The sequence below is a fragment of the Bombina bombina genome, chromosome 2 (assembly GCF_027579735.1).
Source record: "Bombina bombina isolate aBomBom1 chromosome 2, aBomBom1.pri, whole genome shotgun sequence".
NCBI classification, from domain to species: Eukaryota; Metazoa; Chordata; class Amphibia; order Anura; family Bombinatoridae; genus Bombina; species Bombina bombina.
The window spans coordinates 1,142,936,534-1,142,954,316 of NC_069500.1; the positions used below are offsets into that span (position 1 = coordinate 1,142,936,534).

Consider the following 17,783-nt stretch of genomic DNA (forward strand, 5'->3'; position numbering starts at 1 on the left):
CAGGTCTATGGAGTTGCCTTCACAGTGTGTTGGAGATGTTGTCCACTGGGACAGGCCTAAAGAGGTGGTAAGGGATAGAAGTTTAGAGGCAGCAGGCGTGTTAGACTTATCAAGGGGTTTGTTGAAGTCCCCTAAGATGAGAGAAGGGACATTAGAAGAGAGAAAATGGGGAAGCCAGGCTTCAAAGTGGTCCAGAAATTGTGATGCTGGGCCAGGGGGCCGATAGATAACTGCAACATGAAGAGCTACAGGGGAGAAGAGGCGGATAGCGTGAACTTCAAAAGATGAGAAGGAAAGAGAGGGGGGTGAAGGAATGCAGTGAAAGGTACTGTGTGGAGACAGGAGAATTCCTACTCCTCCTCCTTGTTTGTCTCCAGGCCTGGGAGTGTGACTGAAGTGCAGGCCGCCATAGGACAGAGAGGCTACAGCAGTTGTGTTAGAGATGGAAAGCCAATTTTCAGTGAGGGCTAACAGGTTAAGTGAATGTGAAATAAATAGGTTGTGAATAGATGTAAGCTTATTGCATACCGAGCGTGCATTCCAAAGGGCACACAATTGGGGTGTACTAAAAGAGGTGCAGTTAATGAGGTTTAGAGGGTTACGTGGGCAAGGTGTATGAGGTGTTATTTCGGTTAGTGATCTGAGGGAAGCAGAGAGTGGACCTGGGTTAGGCGAGACATCCCCAGCTACAAGAAGAAGAAAGATGGTGAGTGAAAGGAGATAAGAATGTGTCTTATGTAAGTGTTTAAGTTTAAGATCAGTGAAGCATGGCTGGCTGAGGGATGTGAGATAGGAATAAAGTTCATGTGTGTTGTAGAGGGGGGAAGGTAGAAGAGAAGGAGAAATATGAATTTTCTGAGTGCTTGTTTGTGAAAGGAAGAGCTGTGACTTTAAGGAGAAGGGAGGAAAAGGTTAATGCAGACATTAGAAAGTGTAGCATGTTTGCATTTAATTGTTGGATTTTGAAAGTACTTATTTCTGTTGTCCACTCCTTTGTCTAACTCTGTTGTTATAACTCTCTCTACACTTATGAACTAGCACACTTAGACAACTACACAGAGGCAGTGCTGATCTAACAAGCTAAGCTTGATGGAACAAGCTGGGGATATTCAATTGAAAGGTAATAACAGTCACATGATCCTAATTAGCAAAGGTCATAAATTAGAGCAGGATCAAACAAGGCCTAAGCAAACATTGCAGATGGTACCTTTCTTATCAAACTGAAAGACACAGAAAAGAAAGCTTTTTTTTAAGGTAATACAGACATACCAGAGATAGATAAAGATTTGTAGGGGGAATAAGCAGTTATAATATGTGTTGCAGGGTTAAAATGGAGTCCTTATGCGCATACCAGAGATAGATAAAGATTTGTAGGGGGAATAAGCAGTTATAATATGTGTTGCATGGTTAAAATGGAGTCCTTATGCACATACCAGAGATAGATAAAGTTTTGTAGGGGGAATAAGCAGTTATAATATGTGTTGCAGGGTTAAAATGGAGTCCTTATGCACATACATGGAGTTGGAGGAATATTTCTATATTAATAATTCTAAGATGTAAATATACGTTGAAATGTTGAATACATGGGAACAAGAGAAGAGGGGGTCCTTCTAATGCATACCTAGAAGCAGAATAGCTAAGGCAAATTCTTTAGAATTTAGAACACACTTGCAGTCTCACCAGGATTTTAGAGACATGGCTCTTAAACTGTAGAGGTGAGTGTGGACGGGTTGTCATGGTTCATTTGTTTATTTTGATTCATTTCAATTTATTTAATTTCTTAAAAATAATGTTACCATACCAATTATTATACAGATATACAAATATAATTTATGAAGATGACCCCTAGATTAGTGGTATGGTATTCTCTAACCTTTTTATTATGATTTTTAACTGACCCATGTAAAACTTTCAATGCAGAGCTGTGTCTCCATTACTGTACTTCTATTAATATAAATAAAGTCGGTTGTAAACAAAAAAAAAAATCTACATAATGAGGTTTCTTTAATGAAATAACATCAAATAAAATACTCACTGAGCATATGATAGTTGTTTCATAATGAACATAGACACTTCTTGAAGAAATATTTCATGGCCCCATAGTTCTAAAAATAAAGCAATAGCAGAAATAGATTACTTAAAAATGCAATCAAAACATCAAGAATCCAAACACTTCTGTAGCAGGAATGTTTTGAATACAAAGTTTCACGAGGCAGGAAGGTTTTTTAAAAGGATTTTCACAAAGAAAAAGATATATGCCTAAAGCAAAAGTAAAATATGACTGTTAATTTGTAAAATAATGAAGACGCATGGGTTTGTCTCCAGAATATATAGGGGGCACACAGGGTTCCACATTTAATAGTAGAGGGGACACAAAAAATCATATACACACATATAGGGCCTCTCCAAATCCATTTTAATTCTAGTACCCAAACCCTAAGGGCCAGATTACTAGTGGTGCACTAACAGTTGGGTACGAGCAAAATCGGTTAATCGCGGGTGTTTGCGTGCAACAGAAGTAGCACACATGTTACAAGTTGAAAGTAAATAGTGAAAAAGGGGTAGTGTACAAGCGCTAAGGTAATCCCCAAGCTGTATCCAAACAGAGATCCTAACCAACCTCCAAAAAATATGCACAAGTAGTAAGAAGTGAATACAGCGCCAACAAGAGGCCAAGGGATAAATATACTCACAGAGAGATAAAAGAAGATTATTTAATGAACCATGTTAAAATGCATCAGTAATAAAAGACTATATATAAAAATGTAAAAAGCACATATAAATAAAATTACAAATACAGGAATATCTTACAGAAGCGGCTCAAAGGGCCAAAGCTGATAATTACAATAAAAACAGAGGTAATAACAGGTGATCAGTGTGAGTGGTACACCAGAATAAGAGTGTATACTAATAAACAGAATTAGCCTAAGTACCACTATAACAAGTGCATCAAGCAAAAAACTAATAAATAATAGTACAAACAATAGTGTTAAAAAAAAATGTTTCAAAAATAGTGTTCCAAAAAATAGAAAAATGCACTGCAGTGCAAAAAAAAGGGGGGTAGCAAAATAATTGTATAGATACGATCAAATAGTGAGTGAGTGCAAATGGATATAAAAATGCTAGCTACTTAATCCAGTGAGGTTAAGATATAATTAAATAAAATACACAATATGCAATAACATAAAAAATAAAATACACAATATGCAATAACATAAAAAATAATAAAATATAATCCAAAAAAATGTGTTCAAAAAGTTGATCAACAAATGTTAGTGAAGAACAAAAATAAGTCAATCAAAACTAAAAAATGGAAAAAATGGGTGATGAAAAGCAAGGTGAAAGTGAGGAAATTGATTCCTTCCAATGTTAGTTACTTTAACAGATCCAAATTCCTGAGTGTGGTAGCTGAAGTAGCTGATTGGATCCTAGCACCTGTCAGCTGCTCCTATGGTATCCTAAAAAGTGTCCCTGTAAAAAAAGAAATTCACAACATAGTGTATCCAATATGAGAATGAAGTAAAGATTCAAGTAATGCTTACCAATATGTCAACGCGTTTCTGCCCTCAAAAAAGCTTGTCATTGTTATTACACAGTGCACACAGTAATTGTCCACACCAACCCTCACTGCACATAGAAATACTGCAGTATAGAACATTCTATTACTGACAGAGAACCCTCATATCACACATTTAACTTATTATCATTACAGAGTGTACACAGTGATTGCCTACACTAACCCTCACTGCACACAGTGATACTGCAGTATAGATCATTCTGTTAATGACAGAGAACCCTCTTATCACAAGATTAGTGTATAACAATGCAGTAAAATCCTGGCTAGTAGTACTGTATGTGTTCCTGAGTATTACACATATTTGTGCATTCGTTGCAATAGGAGGAAATGGGTTACAGTGCACACAGTGATACTGCAGTATATAACATTTTGTTACTGACAGTGAACCCTCTTATCATACATTTAGCTTGTTATTGTCATTACACAGTGTACACAGTGATTGTTTACACTGACCCTCGCTGCACATAGAGAGACTGCAGTATAGAACATTCTATTACAAACAGAGAACCCTCATATAACAAATGTTACTTATTGTCGTTACACAGTGTACACAGAAATTGTCTACACTTACCCTCGCTGCACACAGTGACACTGCAGTATAGATCATTCTGTCACTGACAGAGAACCCTCTTATCACACATGTAACTTGTAATTGTCGTTCCACACTGTACACAGTGATTGTTTACACTATCCCTCACTGCACACAGAAATACTGCAGTATGTAACATTTTATTACTGACAGAGAACCCTCATATCACACATGTGACTTGTTATTGTCAATAGACTGTGTACACAGTGATTGTTTACACTAACCCTCGCTGCACACAGTGATACTGCAGTATAGAACATTCTGTAACCTGTTATTGTCAAAACACACTGTACAAAGTGTGCCATTCTAAGTTCATATATACACTAGCCTCAATTATGATGTCAATTTTGTATTTGATGACAAATTCTTTTTACAGATATGTGGTACTGCCATGGGCACTTCATGTGCCCCCACCTATGCAAATATATATCTGGGCTGGTGGGAGGAAATGGTAGTATTTCATGAATCCCTTACTAATTTCACCCAATACATCTCCCATTGGTCCAGATATATAGACGATATTGTGTTTATATGGTCTGGACCGGGGGAAATATTAGAGCAATTCATTCAAACACTCAATGATAACCCTTTTGGCCTTTTTTGACATTCACATCTAGTTAAAGCAATGTGCAATTCTTGGATTTAACCATTAAAAAGGTTGACAATAAGCTTGAAACTGATGTTTATAGGAAACCAACAGCCACTAACAACATCCTACATGCATCCAGTTTTCATCACCCCTCAACTGTTAGAGGTCTCCCATATGGGGAATATCTGAGAATTTGAAGGAACAGTACTACACTAGAGTCATTTAAAAAGGCAGCATTTGATTTAAAACAAAGACTTTTACTACGTGGGTACTCTAAAAAATCATTGGCATACAACAAGGCCCTTGCGAAGGACAGGGATGATTTATTGAGACCTAAACAACGTAGTTCCACTAACACACTTCGGTTTATCTCCACCTATAATCAGCAAAGGGACATATTGTCAGATATTGTAAGAAAACACAGGCATATTTTACAGGGAGAGCATCACTGTTACCAGAAAAACCCTCATTCACCTTTAGGAGAGCACCTAACCTTAATGACCGTCTCACTACAAGCCACTTCAATAGAAATGCAAAAAAAAAACACCACTATATAGGGGTTCTGACCCTTGTGGAAACTGTAAGGTGTGTCAACACATGATTAAGAAAGAATTTATGATTGATCGATTTCATAAGAAATGGAGGATTAATACACATATTAACTGCCAAAGCACTAATGTGATTTATTGCATCTCATGCTCATGTGAACATTTCTATGTTGGGATGACCACTAGAAAATTGGGTAAACGCATGACGGAACACCTAAGTAATATCCGTAATGCCCGTAGAGATTTGGAGAAAGGCAAACAAATCACCAGTGTGGCTAGACATTTCCTCTCCAATCATGGAGGAGGCACAAGAACCTTTACATGTTGGGGTTTGGAGCAAGTGAAACCTGGTATTAGAGGCGGTGGGTGCGAACAAATACTGCTCCAAAAGGAGACCAATTTGATATTTAGATTAAATTCAATTATGCCTCATGGAATGAATGAAGCTGATAATTTTTGGGTTTTTCTGTAATTATTTGTACACCCACCTGGTTAACAAATATTTGATCTATCTTGAGTGGATGGTTGGTAGCTATACAATGTGAAGTATCAGATAATCAGTTAATTTTATCTTTACGGAATGAACCTTCCACTGCGGTACAGTGGGGTGATACTACCATTCTTGATATCTGAATTCTATTCTAGATAAATCTCTATACTGATTTATTATTCAATTTGCGCATCTAATAATTTTGATTTATGAGTAGTGTGGTTGACACCTGTTATAATTATTCTAGGGTCTTACACACACATGCCATTTTAAGATGAGGGTGTGCATTGATTACACTGTTATTATCATGATCGCTATATAATGATCCACTCCCAATGCCACCCCCTATTGACATCATAATTGAGGCTAGTGTATATATGAACTTAGTATGGCACACTTTGTACAGTGTGTTTTGACAATAACAGGTTACAGAATGTTCTATACTGCAATATCACTGTGTGCAGCGAGGGTTAGTGTAAACAATCACTGTGTACACTGTCTATTGACAATAACAAGTCACATGTGTGATATGAGGGTTCTCTGTCAGTAATAAAATGTTACATACTGCAGTATTTCTGTGTGCAGCGAGGGATAGTGTAAACAATCACTGTGTACAGTGTGGAACGACAATTACAAGTTACATGTGTGATAAGAGGGTTCTCTGTCAGTGACAGAATGATCTATACTTCAGTGTCGCTGTGTGCAGCGAGGGTAAGTGTAGACAATCTCTGTGTACACTGTGTAATGACAATAAGTAACATTTGTTATATGAGAGTTGTAATAGAATGTTCTATACTGCAGTATCTCTAAGTGCAGCGAGGGTCAGTGTAAACAATCACTGTGTACACTGTTTAATGACAATAACAAGCTAAATGTATGATAAGAGGGTTCACTGTCAGTTACAAAATGTTCTATACTGCAGTATCACTGTGTGCACTGTAACCAATTTCCTCCTATTGCAACAAATGCACAAATATGTGTAATACTCAGGAACACATACAGTACTACTAACCAGGATTTTACTGCATTGTTATACACTAATCTTGTGATAAGAGGGTTCTCTGTCATTAACAGAATGATCTATACTGCAGTATCATTGTGTGCAGCGAGGGTTAGTGTAGACAATCTCTGTGTACACTGTGTAATGACTAAGTTATTTCTGTGTGCAGCAAGGGATAGTGTAAACAATTACTGTGTACAGTGTGGAACAACAATTACAAGTTACATGTGTGATAAGAGGGTTCTCTGTCAGTGACAGAATGATCTATACTGCAGTGTTGCTGTGTGCAGTGAGGGTTAGTGTAGACAATCTCTGTGTACACTGTGTAATGACAATAAGTTACATGTGTCATATGAGGGTTCTCTGTTTGTAATAGAATGTTCTATACTGCAGTCTCTCAATGTGCAGCGAGGGTCAGTGTAAACAATCACTGTGTACACTGTGTAATGACAATAACAAGCTAAATGTATGATATGAGGGTTTACTGTCTGTAACAGAATGTTCTATACTGCAGTATCACTGTGTGCACTGTAACTAATTTCCTCCTATTGCAACAAATGCACAAATATGTGTAATACTCAGGAACACATACAGTACTACTAACCAGGATTTTACTGCATTGTTATACACTAATCTTGTGATAAGAGGGTTCTCTGTCATTAACAGAATGATCTACACTGCAGTATCATTGTGTGCAGCGAGAGTTAGTGTAGACAATCACTGTGTACACTGTGTAATGATAATTAGTTACATGTGTAAGATGAGGGTTCTCTGTCAGTGACAGAATGATCTATACTGCAGTGTTGCTGTGTGCAGCGAGGGTTAGTGTAGACAATCACTGTGTACACTGTGTAATGATAATAAGTTACATGTGTGATATGAGGGTTCTCTGTCAGTAATAGAATGTTCTATACTGCAGTATCTCTATGTGCAGCGAGGGTTGGTGTGGGCAATTACTGTGTGCACTGTGTAATAACAATGACAAGCTAAATGTATGATATGAGGGTTCACTGTCATTAACAGAATGTTCTATACTGCAGTATCACTGTGTGCCCTGTAATCCATTTCCTCCAATTGCAACGAATGCACAAATATGTGTAATACTCATATATAGTACTAACCAGGATTTCACTGTATTGTTATACACTAATCCTGTCAGAGACTGTTTACACACTCTGGCCCCTAGTTATTAAGCCGTCAACCTCAAATACGCTGGAATTCCGCAGCGTATTTGTGGCGAGGCTGATTCACCTTAGTTATCAAGCCCTGCTGCCCGGCAAAAGTAGAATATAGTGACGTAAGCTTCGATCCGCTGGACTCAGTCTGACACAGATCGATTCTTACGTCACTCCAGATGTTCCGCACACAAGTTCGGCACAATCTGACTACTTTTGCTAGTTATTAAATGACTAGCAGGTACGCTCGGCACTTTTCCGGCCCAGCGTACCTGGTTTTCAATCCGCCGCCCTGGAGGCAGCGGATCCCATAGGAATCAATGGGAGTCTGACCATAGCGAAAGTTCATGTTCGCTGCTGCCCGATATCCCATTGATTCCTATGGGAGATGTCTGCACCTAACACCCTAACATGTACCCCAAGTCTAAACACCCCTAATCTGTCCCCCCCTACACCCCCGCAACTAAATAAAGTTATTACCCCCTAAACCGCCGCTCCCGGAGCCCACCGCCACTCTAATAAATTTATTAACCCCTAAACCGCCGTTCCTAGACCCCGCCGCAACTATAATAAATGTATTAACCCCTAAACCGCCACTCCCGGAGCCCACCGCTACCTACATTATACCTAGTGACCCCTATCCTGCCCCCCTATACCTCCGCCACCTATAATAAATTTATTAACCCCTTTCCTGCCGATCCCGGACCCCGCCGCAACTAAATAAATTGTTTAACCCCTAATCTGCCCCCCCCCTACACCGTCGCCACCTATAATAAATTTATTAACCCCTATCCTGGCCCCCCTACACCGTTGCCACCTATAATAAATTTATTAACCCCTATCCTGCCCCCCCTACACCGTCGCCACTAAAATAAAATTATTAACCCCTAAACCTAAGTCTAACCCTAACCCTAACACCCCCCTAACTTAAATATTAATTAAATACATCAAAATAAATATTATTCTTATTAACTAAATTAATCCTATTTAAAACGAAATACTTGCCTTACTAATAATTATATTGTAGCTATTTTAGGATTTATTTATTTTTTACAGGCAAATTTCAATTTATTTTAACTAGGTAAATAGCTATTAAATAGTTATTAACTATTTAATAGCTACCTAGTTAAAATAAAGACAAATTTACCTGTAAAATAAATCCTAACCTAAGTTACAATTACACCTAACACTACACTATCATTAACTAAATTATTCCTATTTAAAACTAAATACTTACCTGTAAAATAAACCCTAAGATAGCTACAATGTAATTAATAATTACATTGTAGCTATTTTAGGATTTATATTTATTTTACAGGTAACTTTGTATTTATTTTAGCTAGTTAGAATAGTTATTAAATATTTATTAACTATTTAATAACTACCTAGCTAAAAGAAATACATAATTACCTGTAAAATAAATCCTAACCTAAGTTACAATTAAACCTAACACTACACTATCATTAAATTAATTAAATAAATTAGCTACAAATAACTACAATTAAATACAATTAAATAAACTAACTAAAGTACAAAAAATAAAAAAACTAAGTTTCAAAAATAAAAAATAAAAAGTTACAAACATTTAAAAAATATTACAACAATTTTAAGCTACTTACACCTAATCTAAGCCCCCTAATAAAATAACAAAGCCCCCCAAAATAAAAAAATGCCCTACCCTATTCTAAATTACGAAAGTTAACAGCTCTATTACCTTACCAGCCCTTAAAGGGCCTTTTGCGGGGCATGCCCCAAAGTATTCAGCTCTTTTGCCTGTAAAAAAAAAATACAACCCCCCCAACATTAAAACCCACCACCCACACACCCCTATTCTAACCCAAACCCCCCCTTAAATAAACCTAACACTACCCCCCTAAAGATCATCCTACCTTTAGCCGTCTTCAGCCAGCCGACCACCGATGGAACAGAAGAGGACATCCGCAGCGGCCGAAGTCATCATCCAAGGGGCGCTGAAGAAGTCTTCCATCCGATTGAAGTTATCATCCAAGGGGCGCTGAAGAAGTCTTCCATCTGATTGAAGTCATCATCCAAGGGGCGCTGAAGAAGTCTTCCATCCGATTGAAGTCATCATCCAAGGGGCGCTGAAGAAGTCTTCCACCTGATTGAAGTCATCATCCAGACGGCGTCTTCAATCTTCATCCATCCAGAGCGGAGCGGAGCCATCTTCAAAGCAGCCGACGCGGAGCCATCTTCATCCACCGACGCCTACTCGCCGAATGAATATTCCTAGATGGCGTCCCTCGAATTCCGATTGGCTGATAGGATTAATTACATTGTAGCTATCTTAGGGTTTATTTTACAGGTAAGTATTTAGTTTTAAATAGGAATAATTTAGTTAATGATAGTGTAGTGTTAGGTGTAATTGTAACTTAGGTTAGGATTTATTTTACAGGTAAATTTGTCTTTATTTTAACTAGGTAGCTATTAAATAGTTAATAACTATTTAATAGCTATTGTACCTAGTTAAAATAAATTGAAATTTGCCTGTAAATTAAAAAATAAATCCTAAAATAGCTACAATATAATTATTAGTTAGATTGTAGCTATATTAGGGTTTATTTTATAGGTAAGTATTTAGTTTTAAATAGGATTAATTTAGTTAATAAGAGTTATAATATTTATATGTATTTAATTAATATTTAAGTTAGGGGGGTGTTAGGGTTAGGGTTAGACTTAGGTTTAGGGGTTAATAATTTTATTTTAGTGGCGGCAGTGTAGGGGGGGCAGGATAGGGGTTAATAAATTTATTATAGGTGGCAACGGTGTAGGGGGGGCAGATTAGGGGTTAATAAGTTTAATATAGGTGGCAGCGGGGTCCGGGAGTGGCGGTTTAGGGGTTAAACAATTTATTTAGTTGCGGCGGGGTCCGGGATCGGCAGGATAGGTGTTAAAAAATGTATTATAGGTGGCGGCGGTATAGGGGGGGCAGGATAGGGGTTACTAGGTATAATGTAGGTGGCGGTGGGCTCCGGGAGCGGCGGGTTAGGGGTTAATACATTTATTATAGTTGTGGCGGGGTCTAGGAGTGGTGGTTTAGGGGTTAATAAATTTATTTAGTTGCGGGGGGCTCCGGGGGCGCCGGTATAGGGGGTAGAACAGTGTAGTTTACTGTGGGTGCTTAGTGACAGCTTATAAATAAAGCTGTAGAAAAGCCGAAGAGCAGCGAGATCGGATGAGTGATAACTATCACAGTCCGCTGCTCATCGCCCCGTACTTGGTGCGCGGCTTTTTGACAGCTTTTTTGATAACTTTGGCGAGATTATTCAGGTCCGCGGCAGCGATGGTAGGCGAGCTTAGGCGGGCGTATTGGGCAGGCGAAGGCAGGTAAGTAGACACGTTGATAACTAGGCCTCTCTGTCTTCTGTTATGTGATGTCACAATCTGTCCACCAATCGTGATGCATAGAATCAGCACACGCCCACACCACAGCCACACACAGCATAGATAGGCTGTATGAGGGGCGGCTCTGGATGCTGCACCATGATTGGTGAATAGCAGGCAGCATGCCTGTATTTAAAAGGGTGGCATCTGGGGCTACTGCTTGTTACTACTCACATTGAAAAAGGCCAGTACTTGGGCAAAAACTAGTTTGTGTATTTTATTAGTGATATTGCATGTTTTTTCTCCCCTGGCACCTGATGCCGACGACTGCTGCTATCGGCCAGGAAACAGGGGGGTGAATACATGCACTTTTTATCTCACTTGATTATTATTTTGGTTGGTGGGTTGGCTGCTGCACTAGTTCTAACCTGGCTCACCACTCTACTCTCTACCAGCAGGACTTAAGGCTTTCACATACATTTCCCCAGCTCAGCAACACAGTCAGCTCGTGAAGTAGATTATTTACAATGCTGCTCAGTCAAGGAGGATGCCGGGGGCCAGTGAGTGAGTGAATTTTCAACTCAGCTGCCAAAGCAAGAGCACCTCCTCCCACCCGGTCTCCCTAATACACCAAATTCAACTTGACACTCACACACTGTGCTTCCTGATTGCCTTGCCAGCAGCAGCCAAACAGAACTTCTAAGTTCTTAGTGACTGTGTCTCGTCAGCTTTCAGTGCAGCACAGTGTGTGAGTCGATCTCCAGGATCCAGGGACTCTCAGACCGGCAGCCTGAGCCTCCACCCTCCAAGTCCCTGCTTGCTGCCTTGAAGCCTTCCCTAGTTGCAAGTCCCCCACAACCAGCGCAGCCTGTCTGTACCTGCCTGCTGCCCCTCATACATTACTATAGTATCAGAAGCCTTCAGAATCAGATGATAATTCACTGACTTACTGAGCTACACTGAGGATTCCTCCAGATGACCCAGCGTCCCACGTCCTCACACTCTTACTCCAATGTGAAGTTTACTGAGGCAGAGTCAGTTGTTAAGCACCGCAATGTGAAGCTGCCACAACCTCACACGTGTAGCGGTGCGCCAAAAACTTAAGTTGACTGAAGCCACATGACACACACTGTCCACTTGTCATGTGGTGCACTATACTATTGGGTACAATCACGAGGTAATGTTGGACCCAATAGAGTTTGTGTGTGTGTGGTCCATTGTCTGTTCCTTTTTAGGACATTTTGACCTTACTACTGATTATTCACATCTTTCTACAGACTTTGAGACTAATGAGACCTTTCTGGAAGTCACCAATCTACCATTTAACCTTTATATTATTGTTTAGGCAGTTCAGGGCCCTTCCTTTCAGCCACTGCATGCTGTTGTCATCATTTAGTTGGCATCTTCCTTTACAAAAAGATAATCAGAACTCCATATTTTGTTTTCTAAATCTCCTTTTTTTACAAAACTGTAGTTTACCTCATTACTTGTCAGGTCAATGTAAACAAGTGCTGAGTGTCTGTTTGGGTGTCTGTGTCTCAGTTTCTTTGCGTGACTGCTAGAGTGTCTATATGTGAATCCTTATGTGTAAGTGTGTGTGTATGTTTCAGTGTATGTTACTACCTTTACAACATTTCCAAGTTTAAATAGACACTTAAGAATAAAGTGCATATACGTTTTAGTCACTTGGTCAAAAATTGCACATGTCAAAGGAGGGGGGGGGCTGATCAATGGTTAAGTCAGGGGCCCCAAAATTTCTAGTGGTGGCCCTGACTAGAAGGTGTTAGTTCATGTGTTTAATATCGATAACACTGTGCTCACGCATGTGGAGTTCCTAGGAGCCAGCACTGATTGGCTAAAATGCAAGTTTGTCAAAAGAACTAAGATAAGGGGGCAGTCTACAGATGCTTAGATACAAGATAATCACAGAGGTAAAAAGTGTATTAATATATCTATGTTGGTTATTCAAAACTGGGGAATGTGTAATAAAGATATTATCTATCTTTTTAAAACTATAAATATTCTGGTTTTAGACTGTCCTTTTAACTGTATCGCTTAAATAAAAAGTGTCACAAAACACATCAAAAATACATTTAAAAGTACAGTTACACCCATACTACACCCATAATATCACTAATAAAAATTATTTAAAAAAAAATGCACAAGAAGTTATAAGGGCTCAAAGTCTCAGTTTAAAAAAAAAGGCACACAGAGATACATACAAATACACATCTTAATATGGATATTAAAATATATATATGTGTGCAGAAAAGGCTTCTTCCCCATCCACTCTCCAAGACAGCTTCTCCTTGTGCAAAGTGCACAATGCACAGTGAAACCATCTGCAGCAAGATGTCATGTTAGTACACCTTTAACTAGGGGCCGGTCCTTTTTCATCCAACTCTCATAAAAATCCAAGGAAGGAGTTTCTCATTGCTTGATATTTGCAAGCAGTGTTCATTTGCACTGTTCCTGACTCAAGCCTCCCTTCAAACTCGGATTTACAGAATTGAATTAACACCTTTATTTTCCGCCTGTGTACATAGGTGTGTATTCATTTATATTTTTTCTAGTGAACGTTAACTTAATTTTGTTCTAGAGGTTCGTTTGTTGTTTTGTACTAATTATTCTCTAGTTGCTTAGCCTACAGCTAACTATCCAGCTGGAGTGATCAGCTGTTATTTTCCGTCCTGACTTTACTTGCGCATTGTGGCATGGTTGTCGACACAAGCACTGGTTCCGGATTCATCTCTCCTGACCACGTAACATTTTTCACTTCAAAGACTTCCTCTGCTCGCCATATTTTCTCAACAGATTATAGTAAATACAGTCTATTATCCTCTGCTCAAGTGTATCTCCGGATTGTATAATTTTCCTGTTATTTCCTGTTATTTCTGTGGGCTGTTTTTGACCGTTCTCACCATTCTTTGCCTCTCCGATATTTTACTTGGCCTGCCACTTCTGGCCTTAACAAGGATTGTGCCTGTGGTCTTCCATTTCCTCACTATGTTCCTCACAGTGGACACTGACCGCTTAAATCTCTGCGATAGCTTTTTGTAGCCTTCCCCTAAACCATAATGTTGAAAATCTTTGTTTTCAGGTCATTTGAGAGTTGTTTTGAGGCCCCCATGTTGCCACTCTTCAGAGGAGAGTCAAAGAGAACAACAACTTGCAATTGGCCACCTTAAATGCCTTTTTTATGATTGGATGCACCTGTCTATGAAGTTCAAGGCTTAATGGACTCACCAAACCAATTGTGTGTTACAATTAATCAGTGCTAGGTAGTTACAGGTACTCAAATCAACAAAATGACAAGGGTGCCCAAATTTATGCACCTGTCTAATTTCGTTTGGATGCATATTGCACATTTTCTGTTAATCCAATAAACCTCATTTTACTACTGAAATATTACTGTGTCCTTCAGTTATTTGATAGATCAAAATGAAATTGCTGATCCAAACACCCAATTATTTATAAATGAAAATCATGGAAATTGTCAGGGGTGCCTAAACTTTTTCATACAACTGTAAAAAAAAATAATATATATATATATATATATATATATATATATATATATATAAAATAATTTTGTAAATGGAAAAGTTTTGCAAACTTAAACTTACGAGTGTTGTGAAGCGTACAAGTTAATACCTTCACATTGGCCCAAAATTTATCAAAAATAGAATATTGGGACATCCATATAGGAGCTTTGGTGCAGAACCATTAAATAATTATATACAAAATTGTACCAAAAAGATAAAGCGACACACTATAGTTGCACTTATAAAAGACTGGGGATTCAGCACTCTTTTTAAGTAGCAAAGAACAAACACTCAATTGGATACAAAAAATTAGGTTTTATTAATGCAAACTGCTGGCCTGGAGCCCAGAACCAGGGAAGTATCAAAGGACAACATAAGATGTAGTCGATAAATAATTAAAATGCTAAAATTGCAAACCAGAGCAAAGTGTCATAGTTTACAAAGAAGGACCAGCCCTTGTGTCTAACCTAGCTGGTAAATAAAGGTACAATAATTATACAGTAGTACAAATCCAGGACCAAGACAAGGGGAAAAGTTAAAATATATATATATATTCCGTTCATAAAGTTCAGACCTAAAAAGGTTTTAGTAATAAACTGAACTGTACATGCTAAATGGATGGACTAGACAATATCTATATACATCCTCTAAATTCCAAGTTAGTTCATAAGCAGATAGAAAAGGAAATCATGACATGCAAATTAAACATTCAAAGGAAAAATAATTGCGTGGCCACGCACAGACAATATATAATTGAACGCGCCTCTGTAGATAAATGATCACAAGACCAATAATAGCGAAAATGCTTAAAAAAAAGCTTTAAAAAAACAGTCATGTCATTATCTTCATATGTTATTTTGAAATCCTAGCTTAGAACTCGTCATCCACTGATAAGTTGCAAACTGTCAGTATAAAGGCGGAGTGGCAGCATGTATTAGGCGGATTTTAAAAGTTCTTTAAGGAAATTAAGATGTTTAAAAGCAAGATGTTTAGAGCAGGTTGTTAGATCAGATCAGTCGAAGGAGACAATGCATAAGCCAAGTCGGTCAGGATAGCAGAGTGTAAAATGCTTGATAATGCAAGGATTGGTTTAGTAAAGCGTGGGTCTCGGTGCAGGAGGATACCTCGTTATTGAATATGTACCCTCTGTCAACTGCACCTATTCCTTCGGAGACTATCGACACCAATACCCAAAGCCTTGTAACACAGTATGTTTCTCTGCTCTGATAGTGTCCTTTTTAAATCCCCCAAAGACTTGCTTACTTGTTGTATTGTTGCTCAGACCAGCATTGAGATATACTGTATATGCCATATTATGAGTAGAAGCCAGTATTCAGCGTAATCCCATTAGTTCCTCCGCACTGCCACAAACCAAACCAGCATGGGAAGGCACGTGAGTCAGTCAGCCAATTGCCAAGGTGTGTTTCACCACCTCGTCATCAGTGAGACAGGGCTTCCTCAGGGCATGTTTGTTTGGACGTCATTTTTGTTAATTTATAGCATGACAATACTCCACCAATTTTTGGTGGTGAAATTTCAAATATTTACAAAGTTTTCGACCTACACATTTATATAACGAAACAAAGAAAAGCTTCACGCGCAAAGCAAGTACTACAATGTGAGGAATAATACATTTTTAATTAAGTAGATTTTAATTACACCTAAAGACAAATAAACTCTATTAGAATTCAAGATGCAAGAAGGGAAATGAGAGGTTAATTAAATGACTTTTACAAAAGACCTGCCATATCTAATTTTTTATTCATGCCTCTTGGACCAATGGTAGAGAGGTTATAGATCCACCTACATTCTTTTTGAAGGAGGGTTTTATCGTTATCACCGCCTCTACCATTGGTGATGCCTCTGTCAATGCCTGTAACTCTCATACAGTCTGGTACACTGTTATGAAAAATTTCAAAAATGCCTGGCTACACTACTATTCTGTGCTTTGTACTTTATATCATCACGATGCTTCCAAAAATCCTGTCTTTCAGGATTCTTTAGTTTTACCAACATAAAAGCTGGGGCAAGAACAGGATAGCAGATATACTACCCCTTCTGTATTGCAATTAAAGAAATATTTTATTTTATAGGTTTTTTACTGATAACAGAAAATACTTTTGTTGAGACACAGTGACGTGCAGTGAGGTCAGAGGCTGGTGAGGCACTAGATATGATATGACGGAGAAACACATGTACAGAGGGGCCGCAAGTTCCCCCAACAGGGCAGGTTTAAATGATAGCTGAACCAGTGCACAGGTGACATAATCAGGTGATGGGTGAGAGCAAGTTAGTAACCACTGAGTTACTGATCAGCTGATTACTTCACCTGTGCACTGATTCAGCTTTAATGAAAACCTGGCCTGTTGGGGGTACTTGAGGACCATTGTTGAGAAACACTGCACTAAAGCACCAGCTCATCGGAAATGTATTGATTACCTGGAGAATAGAGCACACATACTCTGCTCACTGACACCCACACACACTCTGCTCACATACACACTCACACAATTCTGTGGCACAGTGCCAGTTACTAAGCAATTAGAATGATACACAATCTCTTCTCTACTCACTACTGCATTGTAAAAATAGAAATAATTTACCATACAAGTTTTACACAAAGGACAAGTTATCAATACTGCCAACACAGCTGCTGCTGCAATATGGTGTACAAGAAACGCAAGTGCACATCCCACTTAGGTATGCTCTTCAACAAAGGACACCAAAGGATACCAAAAGAATGAAGTACATAATAATAAATTATGGAAATGTAATTATGACTTTCATGTTCCTTTCAAAAACTAATTTGATTTGCTGACATGGGGCCAGTAACAGTTGATGCTAATTCTATATATATATAACTAGAAAAGTCTATTAAAATAGCATGCTCTACCTCAATCATGAAAGTTTAATTTTAAATGTCTCCCTTTG

General features: G+C 38.4%; 1 protein-coding gene across 1 annotated transcript in view; it reads right to left on the reverse strand.

The window, feature by feature from the left end:
• LOC128647449 (probable ATP-dependent RNA helicase DDX60) overlaps positions 1-17,783 on the reverse strand; it is a 1,088,706-nt gene that overhangs the window by 1,005,111 nt on the left and 65,812 nt on the right. The window contains exon 2 of the mRNA XM_053700235.1: positions 2,036-2,105. Within this exon, the coding sequence (XP_053556210.1) occupies positions 2,036-2,067 (32 nt within the window). The 5' untranslated portion in view covers positions 2,068-2,105. The remainder of the gene's footprint in view (positions 1-2,035; positions 2,106-17,783) is intronic.